Here is a 16609-nt window from a genome sequence, read left to right as displayed (position 1 = left end):
AGGAAATTCATATTCAAAATCAGTATGCTAAAAAATGATGAACAAATCAATAAGTGATGTTAGGATAATTCAGTACTAATATCAAAAAATAAAATTAGAATTCCATGCAAAAATACATTCCAGGTGGATTAAAGACATGAATATGAAACAGTAATATTTTATAGATAAAATACAAAAGATTATTTTTATGGTGTTGGATAGGACACAATTTCTGAAATAGAGCACAAAAAGCACAAAACATAAAAAGACTAAGTTTTGCAACATTTAAATGAAATCAGCATGACAAAATTCAGATACACACTTCAAAAAAGACATTTATGACCTACATGATGAACAAAGCGTTAGTATCCAGAATATACAAAGGACTCTTACAAATCCATAAGAAAAAGAATCGAAGAGCAAAAGGGCAAACTATATAAAAAGGCAACTAACATAAGGTGAATAGCCAATAAACACTTGAAAAGATGCTCCAATGTCACAAGTAAGAAGGGAAAGGACAAAAATGAGATTCCATTTTATATCCTTTGGCAAAAACTGGTATGTCAGATAAACCAAATGTTGGTGAGGTTAGGAGGAAACAGGTACTCAAGCAGAGAATAAATCTGTACAACTACTCGGGAGGGCAATTGGCACTTTTTAGTAAACTTGAAATGCACATACCAGACAATTTAATAATCTATGTTTTGGGCACCTGTTGCAAAGCAACTCTGCTTGCACACATCAGATGTTTCTGTTTTGCAACATTGTTCATAATTGCATGGGTGTTTGTTTTATTGCTTTCTGTATCCCAACATGTTTTGTAAAGAAATATAGAAAAACATAAAGGAAAAAGTAAATGTGGGTGGTGAGAATGTGAAAACTGTGAGGGAGAGTCAGAAATTGAAAGAGGGGATAGAATAAAGCAAAATTCTGAATTAAGAACCAGCTGGTGGGCCCCTAGCTCACATGGAAGAGTTGGCCTTGGAAAGAAAGAATGAAGAAAACTGCAAAGAAATGCAGACAGACTGGGAGCTATAAAGGTAGTTGTGAGGCCAATAGTGAATGGCATTAAGTTTTCTCAAGGAGAGAAATGAGCTTAAGGGATGTAAGAATGAAGGAAGCACTGGTACAGTTAAATCTTGGAAACACTGGATAGGAGGTAAAGATGAATGTGGTTCACTCCAGGATATTCTGTGGCTATCAGAAAAGCTCTTTCCTATTTCCAGGACAAGGCTTTAGGTAGGTGTTGAAGCCACGTGGGCCTGAAGTCATATACAAGCTCCCCTTTGAAGCTCCGCACACCCGCGTGCTTCTTCCTTCCTCCATAACCAACAAAGAAACGTTAGCATCGTAGAAATGTTAGAGCTGGAAGAAGCCACTGGAGCCACTACCTGTACTGTTTCCTTGTGGACTTGGTGAGGTCCTCCAAGGTGGGTGGTGTGGCAAATGGCCTCTAACTAATCTGAGTGATGGGAATTGTGATTCTTTTCACCACTGAAGCTGCTGCACTTCCTTGAACTACTGTATCTGGAGGAAACTCAACTTTCCAACAGATTTCTGGTCTTCATAGTCTGACAACACTAATCCAGCCAAGAGTTGGGTTAGAGTTTTATACTAATTAAACTTAATTGTTTAAATGGGAAAAATGAAAAAATGAATTATCATGAAAATGATCATTTACTTTCTTCCCTTAATTGGACAAACTTGATTTAATTTCCATTCATTAAGATATTTCATAGCATGCATACAAAATACCCGGTGCTATAAACTTGTCAAAATCAAGGTCTTACTAGTGGAAGAATCCATTTCAGCCTTATTTGATAAAAACAGGGGGTCAGAGAAAACAGCTAGAAAAATGAAATGATATTTAGCATGTGTTGGGAGTTAAGGAGTTCAGGGAAGTTTTAAAAAGAGAAATACTCAAATGGAATTGATGTGAGCCATACTCATACTTCTGGGGCTGACTGCCTGCAGTGGTCTGAATTCCTTCCTCCTTTGCCCCTCTGATAATCTTCGTTTTCTTATCTATAAGTACGTTAGAGTCCTCCAGTGAGAACCTGAATTCCCTTTGGTCTTAGAATATTTGTAATAATAGAGTCTGCATTCTTCACCTTTCTATTTTTTGAAATATGTAGGATTTATGTCCTTTGAGGAGTCAAAGTATGATCTATAGGCTAAATCTGGCCCTCTGTCTCTGCCTGCAAGCTAAGCATGGTTTTTACAATTTTTAATGGTTGAAAAAATTAAAATAATACTATTTAATGACACATGAAAATTACATGACATTCAAATTTTGTTGTTCATAAATAAAGTTTTACTGGTCACAGCTACACTCATTCATTTAGATACTGTCTATGGCTATTTGTCCAATACAATGACAGAGCTGAGTAGTTGTGACAGAGGCTGTATGGTCTGCAAAGCTGAAAATATTTACTTTCTGACCCTTTATAGAAAAAGTGTGCTCGCCCTAGTTTATATGATACCTTTAAGTGCCAAGATATTGAAAACACCCAGGCCTTTTAGAGCCTTTTTCCATGTTCTTAAGACAGGGGTATTTGTCACACACACAATTCCCAAGATCCCTTAAGAAGAAGATCACCAGATGGAATTGAGCACCTCTGAATTGGGAGCAAAGTTTGCATTTGCAGGTTTGTTCCTCCAGTTTCTCCTGACAACATTCCTGTCACTTATTGTGCGATGTAGGTAGTCATGCTGAAAGCAGGAGACTGAACTGCCAGAGGGGATTTTGTGATGTGAACAGAGGCAGAGGCTACTTAAATATTTGAAGAGTTTCCTCTCGTGACCTAAAGTTGGGAAGCCCTATTTCTGCTGCCTAGTGCAGAATGGCTTCCTGCGGTCCTTAACATGTCCTGATATTTTGCAAGTCAGACTCATCATCACCTTCTCTGTGTGGTCTGGGGCTCTCAGAGGCCACACTGCTTTGAGATAATTTAAGATGGTTTGGTTAGTTGGAGCTTGGTAATAAAAAAGGCAAAGCTGAGGGTTATTCTCCGTGAACCAGTTAGCATCACAATGGCTTAAGGGCTTTGACCCCACCCAGGAATAACATTTTTCAGCAACATTACCCTGGTCTCAAGGGAGAAAAAACAGGGAGTGTGGTGACTATCTCAGGACCCCTGGCCCTCTCTCTGCATGGCTGGAAACTTTCTCAAAGCACGTGTTCAACAGTAATATCTAATATGTAAGATGACACATCATTCTCATGATATGACACACCTTGGTTCAACGAATACCTCTTGAATGCTAATTATGGGCCAGGAGATGCGTTCAGTGCTGACAATGTAAATGGTGAAAATAACAGTCTTTACAGAGGGTTATAATTATATCAGTGTTGTTTTATTTCCTAAGCTGGGCAGTAGGTATTTAATCCTTACCTTTTGTATCTCTGGATTATTTCATAACAAAAAATGAACCAACAACAGACAACACAGTCTCTGCCTTTCATAAGTTTACAATGTCATTTCAGTACAATGGTGGTGTGTGCAACCACTGAATGTTAGAGAAACACAGAGGGATGTTTCTCATTCCTCGTGGTGACAGTGGATTAGTGAAGATTTCCCAGAGAGATAACATCCAAGATAAGTCTTGTACTATGGGTAGAAGTTAATCCAGATAAAGAAGGAGAAGGGCATGAGGTTCAAAAGGAACAGTGTGAGTCAGTAAGGATGTCAGGAGGCAGTACAGTGTGTTATTTCAAGGAGGTGGGAATTACTAGATCATAATGGGGAGGTAAGCTAGTAAGAAAGGAAGGAAGCAGGTCAAAGGCAGCTGGTTTTTTGTTTTTTGTTTTGTTTTTTCTGTATAAAACAGCTTATCGTGCATTCAGTTAGGAACTGATGAAGGAATTATAGTTTGATAGACCTTTTTGGAAGCAGGGAGGAGAATGGATGGGGGTGGGCCTCCCTGAGAGGTAGGGAGGTGAGTTAAGAAGTGTCTGCAATGTAAGCTTTTATATGTAGAATGGATAAACAAGAAGGTCCTACTCTATAGCACAGAGAACTATATTCAATATCCTATGATAAACCATAATGGAAAAGAATATATATAACTGGATCACTTTGCTGTATAGCAGTAATTAACACACATTTTAAATCAACTATACTTCAATAAAATAAAAAAAAAGGAAGTGTCTGCATTTGTTGAAGCAAAAGATGAAAAGATCAGTGGTAGTCATGACAGAGAAGAACGGATTCAGAAATAGGGGGTAAAATTGGTGGCAACTGATTATCTCTTGGACGTAGGTGGTGAGGGAGAGGTTAGTAATGTAGGAGAATGCGCAGAGACATAGTCTCAAGTAACTTGTATGAGAATTTAGTACCACATGAAGAAAAGAAAAGCTGTTACTCAAGCATCTTTTTGCATTATGCTCTGGGCATTTCTGTGTGGCAGCTGGAAGCAACCAGGTGCTGGTTTAAATTTCCATGGTTTATGGTTTGGGGACGCATCTGGTAAACAGATCCCCTGAGACCACAAAGTATGCTTAGGAGATCTGATGCATGCTTGATGGCTTCTCTTTTGTCATCTTTGCCATCTTTGCCACTTCTCTTTTGCCACTTTGTCTTTTTTCCTTTCAGGGAAACTGGGCCAGAATATAACTTGTGTAAAGCATAGATGGCCTATCAGGAAATCCAGTTCTAGATGCTCATGGGAGGAGAACAATCCAATGCCAAGACTGCTACAAATATTTCCAGACTCCACATTCTCATGTGATGTGTACAGATCACTAACATGTCAATCCTGCATCTAATCCTAAAGCACCTGGAAGATGAGAGGATCTTTTCATGTTTTACATTCCAAGAGGAGATTTGGCCCAGATGTAATAAGGACAGTCTGTTTCAGAGATGGAGAGGCATATGGCTTTACAAGAGAGGGGACTCAACTGGTTATCAGCTCTTCCAGTAGACCACATAGAGGCTACTGATTGGAACATGCAAGCTTAATAAATGGTTCTGAAGGTACAAATAGATGCAAAGTGATCTAGTCTGAGCCAGGGAAGAGAAATGTTAATTTTGGAGTGAACACTTAAGCCTTTTGAAAAGCAAAAAGGAAATCCCAACATAAGATCCCAAAGTAAAATGAAGTATGAAATCTGGCAGAGTAAGGAGAGGAAAAGACACCACACCTGGAGCAGACTAGGTCTTCTTAGCTGGGACTGCAGTAAAATGGGCTTTCTGGAATGCTGGAAACCTGGAGGCAGGTGTGCTGTACCAAAAAACCAGGAAAGGATTCTATTTTCTCCCTTTAGATTAGGATGGGCCCGTGCTGATGCTGAGTTTGGTTGAAGGAGGACCAAGAGAGAACAAATGTTGTGAGAGTTTTTTAAATACCTGCTTTTGATGGCCAGTGTACATTCTTCAGGAATTATTATACAGGGCAACAAGGACATAGCAGGAATTGAACTTTTCAGACTCAGCAAGGGCCAACATTTCATGCATAGTTTCACCAGAAGCTTCATGAGCCCCATTAAGGACTCTGGTAGCCAAAGAAAGTGACTGAAAGATAGGCTTCATTCACTCTGATTTAGGTGGCCACCCTGCTTCTTATACAATTATGTGGCTTTTGCTAATTGAATCAGAAACTTGATTTAATTTTTTAACTTTGAGTGGAGGATTTCTTACTGTCAGTCTGCAACCAATCTGAGATGCAAGTGGCATCATGATGGGTTCTGAAATGTTTGGGTGGTGTCAGAGGTGGGATTTATGTGCTGAATTACCAATACAGTTTGATTCTGGAAATGGTGTCAGGAAACCAAGGGATGAAACAATGAGCTAAAGAAGTGTGGGAGGAAAGCAGATAGCCTATGGCATGAGATCATGAAGTCACTGAGGAAGGTGTTTTGGGGGAGTGTTGAATCAGTGGAATTCGCTCACTGTACCTTATCTTCAACCTAATAGGTTTTGTAGATAACTAGAGAGGGATGAGCTAATGACAAGGTAGCCCAATGTATAGTTTCCTAGTCTCTACTGTGCTATCCAAGAATGCAGTGATGGCACAACCCCATGAAAAACTAAGTGGATGAGGAGACTCTGAGGAATCTGTGTAGCTCGGCCTGCACTGGCAGTCAGTTAATTTCTAGCCAGAAGTTATCTGACAGGGAGAATTAGAACTCAGATATGCTCAATTCTCCCTGTCAAAATGGTTTAAGATTAAAGGGATGAAGATTAGAAAAGTATTACTTTTAATTGTAGCTCCATTTTAACATGTGTGTGTAAATCCTGTTTTTGTATAGAAGCATTAAAAATGTGAGTTTGAAATTCCATGACTTTGGAGCACACTAACTGCATTAAGTTTTCACTGGGCAGGGCTTCAGAAATTCCTTTGAACTTGAAACAAGTTGTTTTCTAAATGAAAAATTAAAAATACTTAATTGAGGAATAAAATTTCAATTGGTAAAAGTGTAACGTCGTTTGTGTCTCAGACATTATTATAGGAGAAGGTGACCTGGCTGGATTGGAGCCAAATGAGATACAGGGTGAGGCTGGCAACACGCCTGGCACCTCCAAAGCTATAAGTCTTTGGAAGCACAATTTTACCTTTTTTGATTGTTTTAGAAATTAGACTTTAGGGCGCAGCTTCAAGGTGGGAGGACAGTTGGACCTGTCTCTCATTATTTGGTAAAATAACAAAAGGTGAGGCAGTGCTGTAGGTGAAATACTGTTGTAGAAGGTGGTGGGATGTTAAAAAGACAGTATTTAAGAAAAGGACAATTCGTTGGATTGGAGGAGAAAAGGTGTAAGAGTTAGTAGGCAAATTCCTGGATATAAAACTAACTTAAATAGGGCAGGCTGGGAAAGGAACGAGAGTGTGGGATCAGTGTTATGGCTGGAGCCATCAGTCCCAACCTGATGGGACTCTGGTCCTCATCAGCAGGAAGTCGAAGGTTGCTCACAGAGCCTGCTGGTGCATGGTCTGGACCAAAGACCAGCGGCTCGTCATGGAAGTGATAGTAAAATGGCCTGGGGTACAAGGCCACAAAATTTGAAGCAGTCAACGATTCTGAAGCAGTAAAGTTCCTAGAGATTGCATGGAAAGAGCCATCCTGAAATATATTATATATGACATGGAATGCACTTTGGAGAAGTATATTGTGATCATGGTCCTTTGACTTCATAAACTAAAGAGTATTTAGTCAGAGAGCCAGGAGGTGAACTGTAGAGAAACAGGCTTTCTGAAATGCTGGAAATCTGGAAGCAGAAATTTTGTTCAGAACATCTGTGCACTGACTATTTTATTAGCTCAGGTAAGAGGTGGTTTTATAGATGCTAAATTTGGGTTAAGGGTCAGGAAATCATATTCTCTTAATTAATATAAATATATATACACCCCAAATTTCTGAAAATGCATAATTTTTATACTATATTGTTTTATCTTCTTGGGTATATATACATATATATATATATATCTTGTGTATGTTCATGTATATTTATATATACATATATGTGTATACATAAACTTTTTTTTCTAGAATGGTTGGCATAAGTCCTGAATCTCTAAATAAATAAGGGCAGCAAAGTATCAAGAACTGAACTTTCCACTGAAGTCCTATCTTGCACTGATAGTGTCACAGGGAAGTTGAGACGGCCTTTGTCAAGTTCTTTGTAATCTAAGAAAACCATCCTCTGTTCCTGCTTCTACTTTGCTTCCATAAAGTTCTGAATCCTTGTTTAATTAAATTGGCAACCTAACCTTGCCCTCTTGGGTAAGTTTTGTGTGTGCATGTACTCTGTGTGTGTATCTTGCTGCTAATACCTTACCTCCCTGAAATACTGAACACATTCCAGTTTCTCTCTGTCTTGGGTGTGGGGAGGGAACAGCACCTTCTCTCTGGACTCAGCAGATCTGCAGGCCCTAACCTACTTTCCTCCTATTGTCATATCTCGTCCCAATAAGAAAGCCGTAAGACTACTGTCTGTTTTGCATGTAAGGAGAATAAAAGACAGCAGGCCCAGCAGCAATCCTAGAAGGACCTTGATGAGCCAGTTCTCCGCTGTGTCAGTTTTCTCCCTCATTTCTATGACCTCACTCTTCTGACCTTGAACAAAATCTCCACCTTGGAATGACTCCAACTCCAGCAGGAATTTGTCAGAGACATTCAAGTGCAAAGAGTCTCTTACCAGATGCCAAGAGGTCATTAATGAGCACAAGGAACTCCTCATCAGCTACTTGGGCGTCTGTCATGAGAAACACGGTGCTGAGATTCTTTACCCCGGCTTTCAGGCACAAGCTGGCCAGGTCCGCCTGCAGAAACAACGTCAGAGATCTCTGAGAAGAGGGCTTTCTTGATAAGAGACCAGCAACGGGAGGGAGGGAGGAGTGCTACCTTGCACTCACAGGCTGGAAAATATGCCTCGTTCCCAGGCCTCGATCCCAATAGAGGTGGGCAAGTAGAATAAATAGTGATGATCTTTAATTCATACAACCACTGTGGCTCCTGAATTAGCTTCTAGAGCTCCTGCTTTGTGCAAACAGGTAACAGCTTTCCAAAGGACAGAGATGGTCCCCTGTTCATCTGTGTTACTTATATCATCATACAAATGAATGACTTGCCCCAGGAGGCAAGTAATTGCTCTTGGTCCTGACAGAAGAGTCATGTACTTGGGCCTCCTGGCCTGAGGGATGAATATATCATGTAGTAGCAGAGTCTTATGTTCTATGGCTAGCTCCAGCAAAGACTTTTGCTGTTAAAAAATATATTGGGGAACGTACACACACACACTCACACATACGCACACACAATCATTTGGTAGGAAATTACATCCATTCAAAACTATAGGTAGATGAAGTTTGGGGCTAGGATGCCAGGCCCTGAATTTTTCCAGCTTGGTCACTCTTGGTTCCTTTGAGGCATCCCTTTCCCGAAGCTCAGCCATTGGTCCGTAATCTTAGTCATCTCTCTCTCACGACTCAAAGCTCATTCTCTATCAGCCTCATACATTTCCTTATAGCAGAGCTTCCTGTGTGTCCAAATAATTCCCCTTTGACGTTAATAAACTTCCTTTTAGATCAGTGGTTCTCAACCAACGCATTTACAGAATCACCTAAGACAGTGTTTCCCAGCTCTCCTTAGAATCACCTGGGGTTACTTTCAACCGTCCTGATGCCCAGGCCAATCCCCAGAACAGTTAAGTCGGGATTTCTGGGGGGTGGGATGCAGGCATCACTATTATTTGAAGGGGATTCCAGTATATGGCCAAGGTTGAGAGCCAGTGTCTTAGATCATTCTGTAAATGCATGATTCTCATGAGCACTATCTTGTCTTTTCTTTTTTGGAAGCACTAAAGATTGACCTGATGTGAAGCCGGAGTATGACCTTAGATTCAGCCAATCGCAAGAGGCTGAGCTGTGGTTTCAGAGCAGCAGTGAGCGCCACCAGCTGAGAGATTATGAAGTCGGGTGGGCAGGTCTGGCTCCGTGCAGGCTGGAATTCTCCCAGGGACAGCAAGAGCAGCATCCTGATGGAAATGACCTCATGACTCCCTACTGGGCCTCTATTGTTGGCCATGGATCAAAACAGGGGGCTGGACAAAGTGACCTCTGAGGGTCGTATTTAATGCCTTTCTCCACTTTCAGGGCGTGCACTGTGGCTCCTAAGTGCCTTATGTCTCCAACCAGGCAATGTCCCTGAAGGTCCCAGCGGCTGGTGGTTACTGAACCCATCCTTTAAAATATGCAATTCTTATAAAACGTGGGCCAACTGTCGGTATTCCTTCCGTCTGCTAGGGCTGCTGGAGAGCTGTGTGCTGAATGTGATGTAGATGTGCTTCCGATTTGGGTGAGAGCTGAGGCTCTACAGATGCACCTAAAGCAGCTGAGGTCTCCCAGATGCAGACCTTGGGAAGGTCGGTGTTCTCAGGGTCTAAGCACCTCCAGTCACCAGCCCAGAGTCTAAGAAGAAGGTGGACAGATGATTAAGGGGAGATTCTGGGCGAGGGAGCTGAAGAGCTAATGCAGGGTGACAGGGGGTCGTGGGCAGTTGCGGAGAGACAGAGCCTCCCCCCCCGCCGCAGCTGCCCGGCCCCCTACCTTGAAGTCAGGAATCTGGTAGCCTCTCCGCAGCGTGATCTGGAATACATCCATGGAGCTGATGAAAGCCGCGAGCCTTGTCAGACTCTGCTTGCCGCTGCCCCCTACGCCGACCAGCAGAGCGTTTCCCCGCGGGCACTCCAAGATGCGATTGATGTGGCAGCTGAGAGAGGGAAGCAGAGGCACAGGGCTTTGATGAGACTTCCCTCCGTGAGGAGCAGGCGTGATGGTCCGGGTGAGGACTGGAGCCCTCCTTGCAGGCACATCCTGGGCTGAGCTTGGGAAGAGGGAGTTAAATTGCCCCCAAACCTGGCCTCAGCTCTTGCCTGAGTGGTCTGGGGTCGCCCTGCTCTGCTTTAAGCCAAAGCCTCTGGTGAAGCAGTGGTGGTGGAGGAAGAGCCCAGCGCAGCCAGGCAGGATTGGAGGGCATGTGTGATGGTGACGGGAGGGACCTGGGTTTACAGGTCTAATTATGGCCACAGGATAAGCTCCTAGTAAGACACTTTTCACGACTTTTGATAAATACTGAAAACCTGGCCCCCAGAATGGTGGCATCAATTTCTTCTTAGGTAGAAGTGATCAAAAATTGACTCTATTATATTGGAGGGTGAGGATATGTTAGACTGTGCTAGTCGAATTTGAAAGTTAAGCCAGTGTATTTGGGGATAACATAACCAGTGATGAAGCCGCTGTGGAGGGCTTGTATGTCACTAAATTTATGTAGTGACATTTTATTCCCCTAAATACTCAGAAGGTATTTACTGACTACTTTTAGCTCTTTTTGTGATTTTACTTTTTCGTTTATAATTATTTAGTTGTGATACCCTGTCTTGTATCAGACAGGTGCACACTTCTCTTGCTCCCTTATTAAACCATGGTTTCTAGACATCTGAAGAGTGTGTATACGCAGCTTGTTTTCTCTGTAGTGCTAGCACATTAAAGGCATTCAAGAAATTTTTGTTAAATGTAAGCAGGACACCCCAGACCTGATACTCAGCATCATACTTGACGTGAGGTAGGTGCAAGGAATCATCTGCTTTGTGTCTACATGAGATGGTGCCTGGCTACAACGATAGAAGGAGAAAATATAGTGCTAAGATATCCGGGCCCTCTCTTCAGATTCAAAAAAAGAGGGGGCAGGAATGAATTACTGAGGAGAGAGGCAGGCATGGGGGAGGAGAAGTCCAAGGAGGTTCTGCGGGCCGCCCAACACCCAGCTCTATTCTGGAAGGCCTGAACTCAGCTTAGCATGGTCCATGCTATTCAATATCTAAATGGAAATGCATCATTAGTGCTGAAGTTTCCAAAGAAGGGATGGTTAAGTCTGCAACTGTCAGCATTGGATTCCAGCTGGGGATTCATTAACAACCTCTGACGAGGGCAAAGGACTCTGCATTTAAATTACAAAATCTAAAAAGAAGATCAATATTCTAAAGGATTCCTGGGCCAGAAAACCAAGGCAGTCTGAGTTAAGCCACTTACTGAGTTTCTGGGAGATCAAAAACAAAAGCTGAAAATGTACCACAGCACAGCTGGAGGAAGCTGGCTTACTGAAGACTAAACACACACACACACACATGCACGCACACGCGCGCACGAGAACCAATAAGATGCACAAAAGAAGGGGCACAAGAGAAGTACATCTGAAGTTCCATTTTTTGTTAATAAATGTGAAGTGATTCTAAGAGAAAAAAGAGGAGGCAGAAGAACACAGGTGGGAATGAAAAAAACAAAGAAAAAGGTAGACAGAGATTATGCCAAAAGCAGGGGGAAAGATCTAGTGTGAAGCTTTCAGAAAAAGCAGAACGAGAATGTGCTGAAATGGTGAAGGAAGTCAGTAGGAGAGCAAGCGGTGCTTTTGGGGAAAGAAAACAACAGCGGAAAGACGAACACCATGAACCGCTTAGTACGTGCGAAGCACTGGTCCTGCGGCATTCTCATCATCCTCACTTCCCGGAGGAGGAAACTGAGGCTTGGGGAGGTCGTGTCCTTCGCAGAGCACCACCGCCAGTTACTGGCAGAAGGAGGATGTGAACTTGGGCTTGGCCCTTGGGGCTCCGGGGAGAGCGCGTACAGACTCGTCGGGCACCGTGTGGAGTGGCGCCGACAGCTTGGTCACCTGCGTTTCTCACTGGGCTGTTGGGCATTCTGTTTTCTGGAATAGCAGGGGAACGCTTCTGCTTTCTCTGCGGGTAGAAGCAACAAAGAGGATCACGGAGCCCCCAGGAGGGGAGGGAAGGGCAGTGCAAGAAGGAAGTCATGGGACATTGATATTTTAAAACAAACGTACAGGAAACTGTACATCCAGATACATTTTATTCTTCCAAATTGTCCCCCTCAAGGCAGTTCATTATTCCAGTTATTTTGCCATTGCTAATGCAGCTCAGGTTTCTCTTTGGAAACTATCTTCAGAGTCTGGTTAGGAACCTCAGGAGAAAAGCCAGTTTTCATAGTCTTATTTTTTCCCTAAGAACAATATTAGCCAGTTTGATCACCCATGCTGGAAACCACATTGACTGAATCACTTGCTACTCTCCCAAATTACATTTACCCTGAAAAGACAAAGATTTTCTTCAATTCCAAGACTATGACACAGGCTCTGGTAGCTCTTAGAGAGGAGGGAAAATACTCCCTGAAGTTTCACCAGATTAGTGAACAAACACCCTAAAACCCTTATTACTGACCATCTACCATGCACCAGACGCTGTCCAAGGTACTGGGGATTCAGCAGTGAGCAAGAGAGTCTGCGTGTTCAAGGAGCTTACACTGGATTAGGGGAATGTATGAAGCATTGTAGTGTGATGGTCCTGAGCAGACACTCTGCGTGAGTGCAGGCTTTGGCTTACCTCTTCCTGGGGTGTGTGCGATGCTGGGCAACTTCCCTCATCTCTCCGGGTATCAGTTCCCTTATTTATAACATAGGGATAATAGTAGACCTGACTCTCTTCAAGGTGTTTGTGAAGCCCGAGAGAATTGATGCAGGCAGAATACTGTGCACCAGCCCGTGGTGAGCTGTGTTCAGTGCAGGTCTCACATGTCAGATCCAATGCTGCCTCCTCGGTGAAGCCTCCCTCGCCACCCTATTTACAACTGCACTTACCTCCCAGGACTCTCTATCCCTTTTACCTTTCTGTTTTCCTCTGTATCATTTATCCTATATGATGTGCTAAGAAATTTTACTGAGTACCAGCTATGTTCCAGACACTGTCCTAGGTATTGGGGATCTAGCAGTGAATAAGACAAAGATCCCTACACTCATACTAAGACCATCTAATCAATAAATAGGTGTTGGATGGATGGACGGATGGCTGTAAACAAATTAATAGAGTGATTAATCATGACAAATGTAGCAGGGGAGTCAAATAATATAAGGTAAGGACCCAGCAGTGACAACCGACTTTAGCCAGAGGTTGGTCTGTGGTGATTTTGATAAGAGCTTCTTTGTTCAAGTGGTAAGAAATGGACCAAGGAACAGATGAGAAGCAAGAAAGTATGAAAAGTAAAGGCAACCCTTCTGATGAGTTTTTCTTTGAATAGGAGCTGAGAAACAGGGGTAGGGGGTGAAAGGGATATAAGAGTCAAGGAATAGTTTATTCTTTTTTTGATAAATGATAACACGGCAAGTTTGTATGCTGATATATATGATCCAGAAATGAATGAACTGATGATGGGGAAGAGGGAAGAGAAGGAAAGAGAAAAGAGGAGAGAGGGAATTCCCTGGCAGTCCAGGGGTTAGGACTTGGTGCTTTCACTGCTGAGGGTGTGGGTTCAAACCCTAGTCAGGGAACTAAGATCCCACAAGTGGTGAGGCACAGCCCCCCAAAAAAAGAAGAGAGAGAAGAGGAAGGGAAGGATCATTGCAGGAGGGAGTAAAGTCACTGAGAAGGTGATAGGAGATGGGAACCAGGGCACATGTGGAGGGTTTGGCCTCAGGTAGGCACAGGGATGGTTCCTTAGCTGAAATAGTACAGAAGGCAGGACTTGTGGGTGGGATACAGAGAGGCTGTTCGATTTGATGGCAGGGAGATGAGAGAATTGTCTTCTGGCTGCTTTCATTATCTCAGCGAAATTGTGCTCATTAATTGGGAATAAAGAGAGGGGAGAGATGTTAGAAGCTTGAGAAGAGGAGAGAAACGTGTGATGCAGTCATCACACAAAGGGGAAGACAGCAATCTGCCCAGGGTCATAGAAGAGAGTTTCTAGCAAAGTTGAGAGCCCACTTGGTATTTGTGGCTGAAAATTGCAAGAAAATCAAGTCAACATGATGATGGTTTTTCTTCAATAATCTCCACATGTTTAGGGGCAGGTGTGGAAAGAGAAGACAGTGAGGTTTAGCTAGAGTAGAGCTTTGTCACATGGATGCAATGACAGGAAAGTCAGGGGAGCTTGTACTGGGTGATGGGGTCTATGGTGGTCGAGGAAAGTAAAGACATGGTGGACATAAGGATAAAGGAGCTTGAGAAAGTAGGTGCTTCCATGAAATGAAGTCTTGATGAAGTTTGAGAATAGCTGGAATATATTTACTTGCGACAAAATGGATGGACGTTGAGGGCATTATGCTAAGTGAAATAAGACAGAGAACGGTAAATACTGTATGATCTGCCTTATACGTGGAATCTAATAAAACCAAACACACAGAAACAGAGGTCAGATTTGTGGTTGCCAGAGGTGGGTGGAGGAATTAGGTGAAGGGGTCAAAAAGCACGAACTTCCAGCTATAAGATAAACAAGTTCTGGAGACGTAATGTACAACACGATGACTGTAATGAACAATACTCTACTGTGTATTTGAGAGTTGATCTGAAAGACTCTCATAACAAGGAAAATACCTACGTGAGGTGACGGTTGTTAGCTAACCTTACGGTGGTAACATTTTGCAATATATACTTAAATCATTATGTTTTACACCTTTAACTTATACAATATTATATGTCAATTGTATCTCAGTAAAACTGGGAAATGAGCATAGCTGGAATAAAAACTAGAGCAGGTTAGTGGAGGGGCAGGAGAGACAAATGAGTGGGATGTTTGAATTTGAGATTTTGGATGTGGGTTCATTATTGATGATAGAACTTCTAGGGCAGGAACACGTGAGTGAGTGGCTGAGGTGGGATGGAAGGAACATCGCTGGAGCTAAGGAGGCCAAGGAACAGAAAGACCAGGTGACACACAGATGCCAGGAACGAAGAAAGGGGTGGCTGAGGAGAGAAAGTGGTCCAAGCACTGAGGCAGGCGGTAAATGATGGAGAGCAACGGGATGTCAGCAGATGACACTGATAAGGAGGGGTGATGAGTGGGGATGTCCAGGTACTTGTGCTTTAGAAGAACTGGGGTTCGTGAAAGATAAAAGGAGAAATGGTTTAAATATGCCACTGGTGTGGGGTGGGGGAGAAGGAGGGTCCGTACCTCTCTCTAGGCCCTGGGGTGCATAGAATGGGGAAGAAAAAAACTTATTTCCTCAATGCAGGGTTCAGTTAGGTTTCAGTTAGAATTCATCAGTGTGGAAGTTCAGAGAAGTTGAAGATAAAGTGGATCTTGCTGTTGGAGACTCTGGGCAGCAGGGGGCAGGGTGGAGAGATTTTAGAAGGCAGGAGGGGTGGTAAATGCACCTCAGATTGGGGAATATACAGAGCAGTACAGGATTAGCATCAGTGTGAGTATAAACTATCTGGGAGGCTTGGTGACTACTGTCCATGGTTCACTTGATAGCAGCAAGACTTAAAAAGATAGTTAATTTTTGAAATATGTGCACTTAAAACCTTCAATCTCATTGGACTAGTATGAGTTGGGAATGCAGGTCCTGAGCTGCTCTGGTGCCTTATTTTATGATCTCCCATTTTCCCTTGGTGTCACCATGATCAGGCCCAGGACTGTAAATGGCAGACAAGGAAATAAATCCAGTTCCTCCCGAGTTCATCACGATGCTGCCCCGGCTACGGCCAGTGGCAGAAGCCACAGCTGCTGCTCTACCAGCCGCCATCTTGACCTTCATGGCAGAAGCAGTAGCTGCTTTCCCGGTTTCATCAAAGTGTCCTCAAATGCCCAAATGAGACCCCTGACAATGGGAAGAGGAGACAGCTGAGGAAAGGCACGATGAGAAGCACACTTACACATGGCGTATCGCGTCCTCGAAGAGAACCAGGTCCATCACTGTGTTGACTTCGTTGTGGTTCTCCAGGGCCTCCACCAGAGTCTGGGTCAAAAGTTCCCACGATTGTACCGGCATGTACTTGGGCTCCCCGATACCATTTGCAAAATGGCAATACATGTTCAGGCTTTGGGTCTGTTCCACTGTCTCTTCGAGATCCTGGTGATGAGACACAAGGACAGGGACCCTCCTTAGTGACTCTCAGTTCTGGTTCCGTACAGAGTGGAGACACCTCATTTGCATTTTCTCTCTGAGCATGCTCTAAAAATTATCAGTGCTGCTTCCAACACTTCCTTTTTTCTTGAGAAGCCCTTAAAACGTGGATGTTTAACATTCATTTACGACCTCTGAGAAGTCACAGATGATGTTGGTTATTCCTTGTGGGCTGAGGATGGGAAATGGAAGGTGGGAGGTGCCCTTCCCTCACGTGCAGTAAGA

General features: G+C 43.1%; 1 protein-coding gene across 1 annotated transcript in view; it reads right to left on the bottom strand.

The window, feature by feature from the left end:
- The window catches only part of DNAH9 (dynein axonemal heavy chain 9), a 301984-nt gene that overhangs the window by 103524 nt on the left and 181851 nt on the right, over positions 1–16609 (bottom strand). Inside the window, exons 43-45 of the mRNA XM_059908564.1 lie at positions 16134–16330; positions 10024–10186; positions 8115–8238 (exon numbers count right to left, since the gene is read on the bottom strand). Coding sequence (XP_059764547.1) covers positions 8115–8238; positions 10024–10186; positions 16134–16330 — 484 coding nt within the window. The remainder of the gene's footprint in view (positions 1–8114; positions 8239–10023; positions 10187–16133; positions 16331–16609) is intronic.

This window comes from Balaenoptera ricei, chromosome 20 (assembly GCF_028023285.1).
Source record: "Balaenoptera ricei isolate mBalRic1 chromosome 20, mBalRic1.hap2, whole genome shotgun sequence".
Classification (NCBI taxonomy): domain Eukaryota; kingdom Metazoa; phylum Chordata; class Mammalia; order Artiodactyla; family Balaenopteridae; genus Balaenoptera; species Balaenoptera ricei.
Note: the sequence above shows the minus strand (reverse complement) of the source record. Positions and strands in the feature narration are given on the sequence as shown.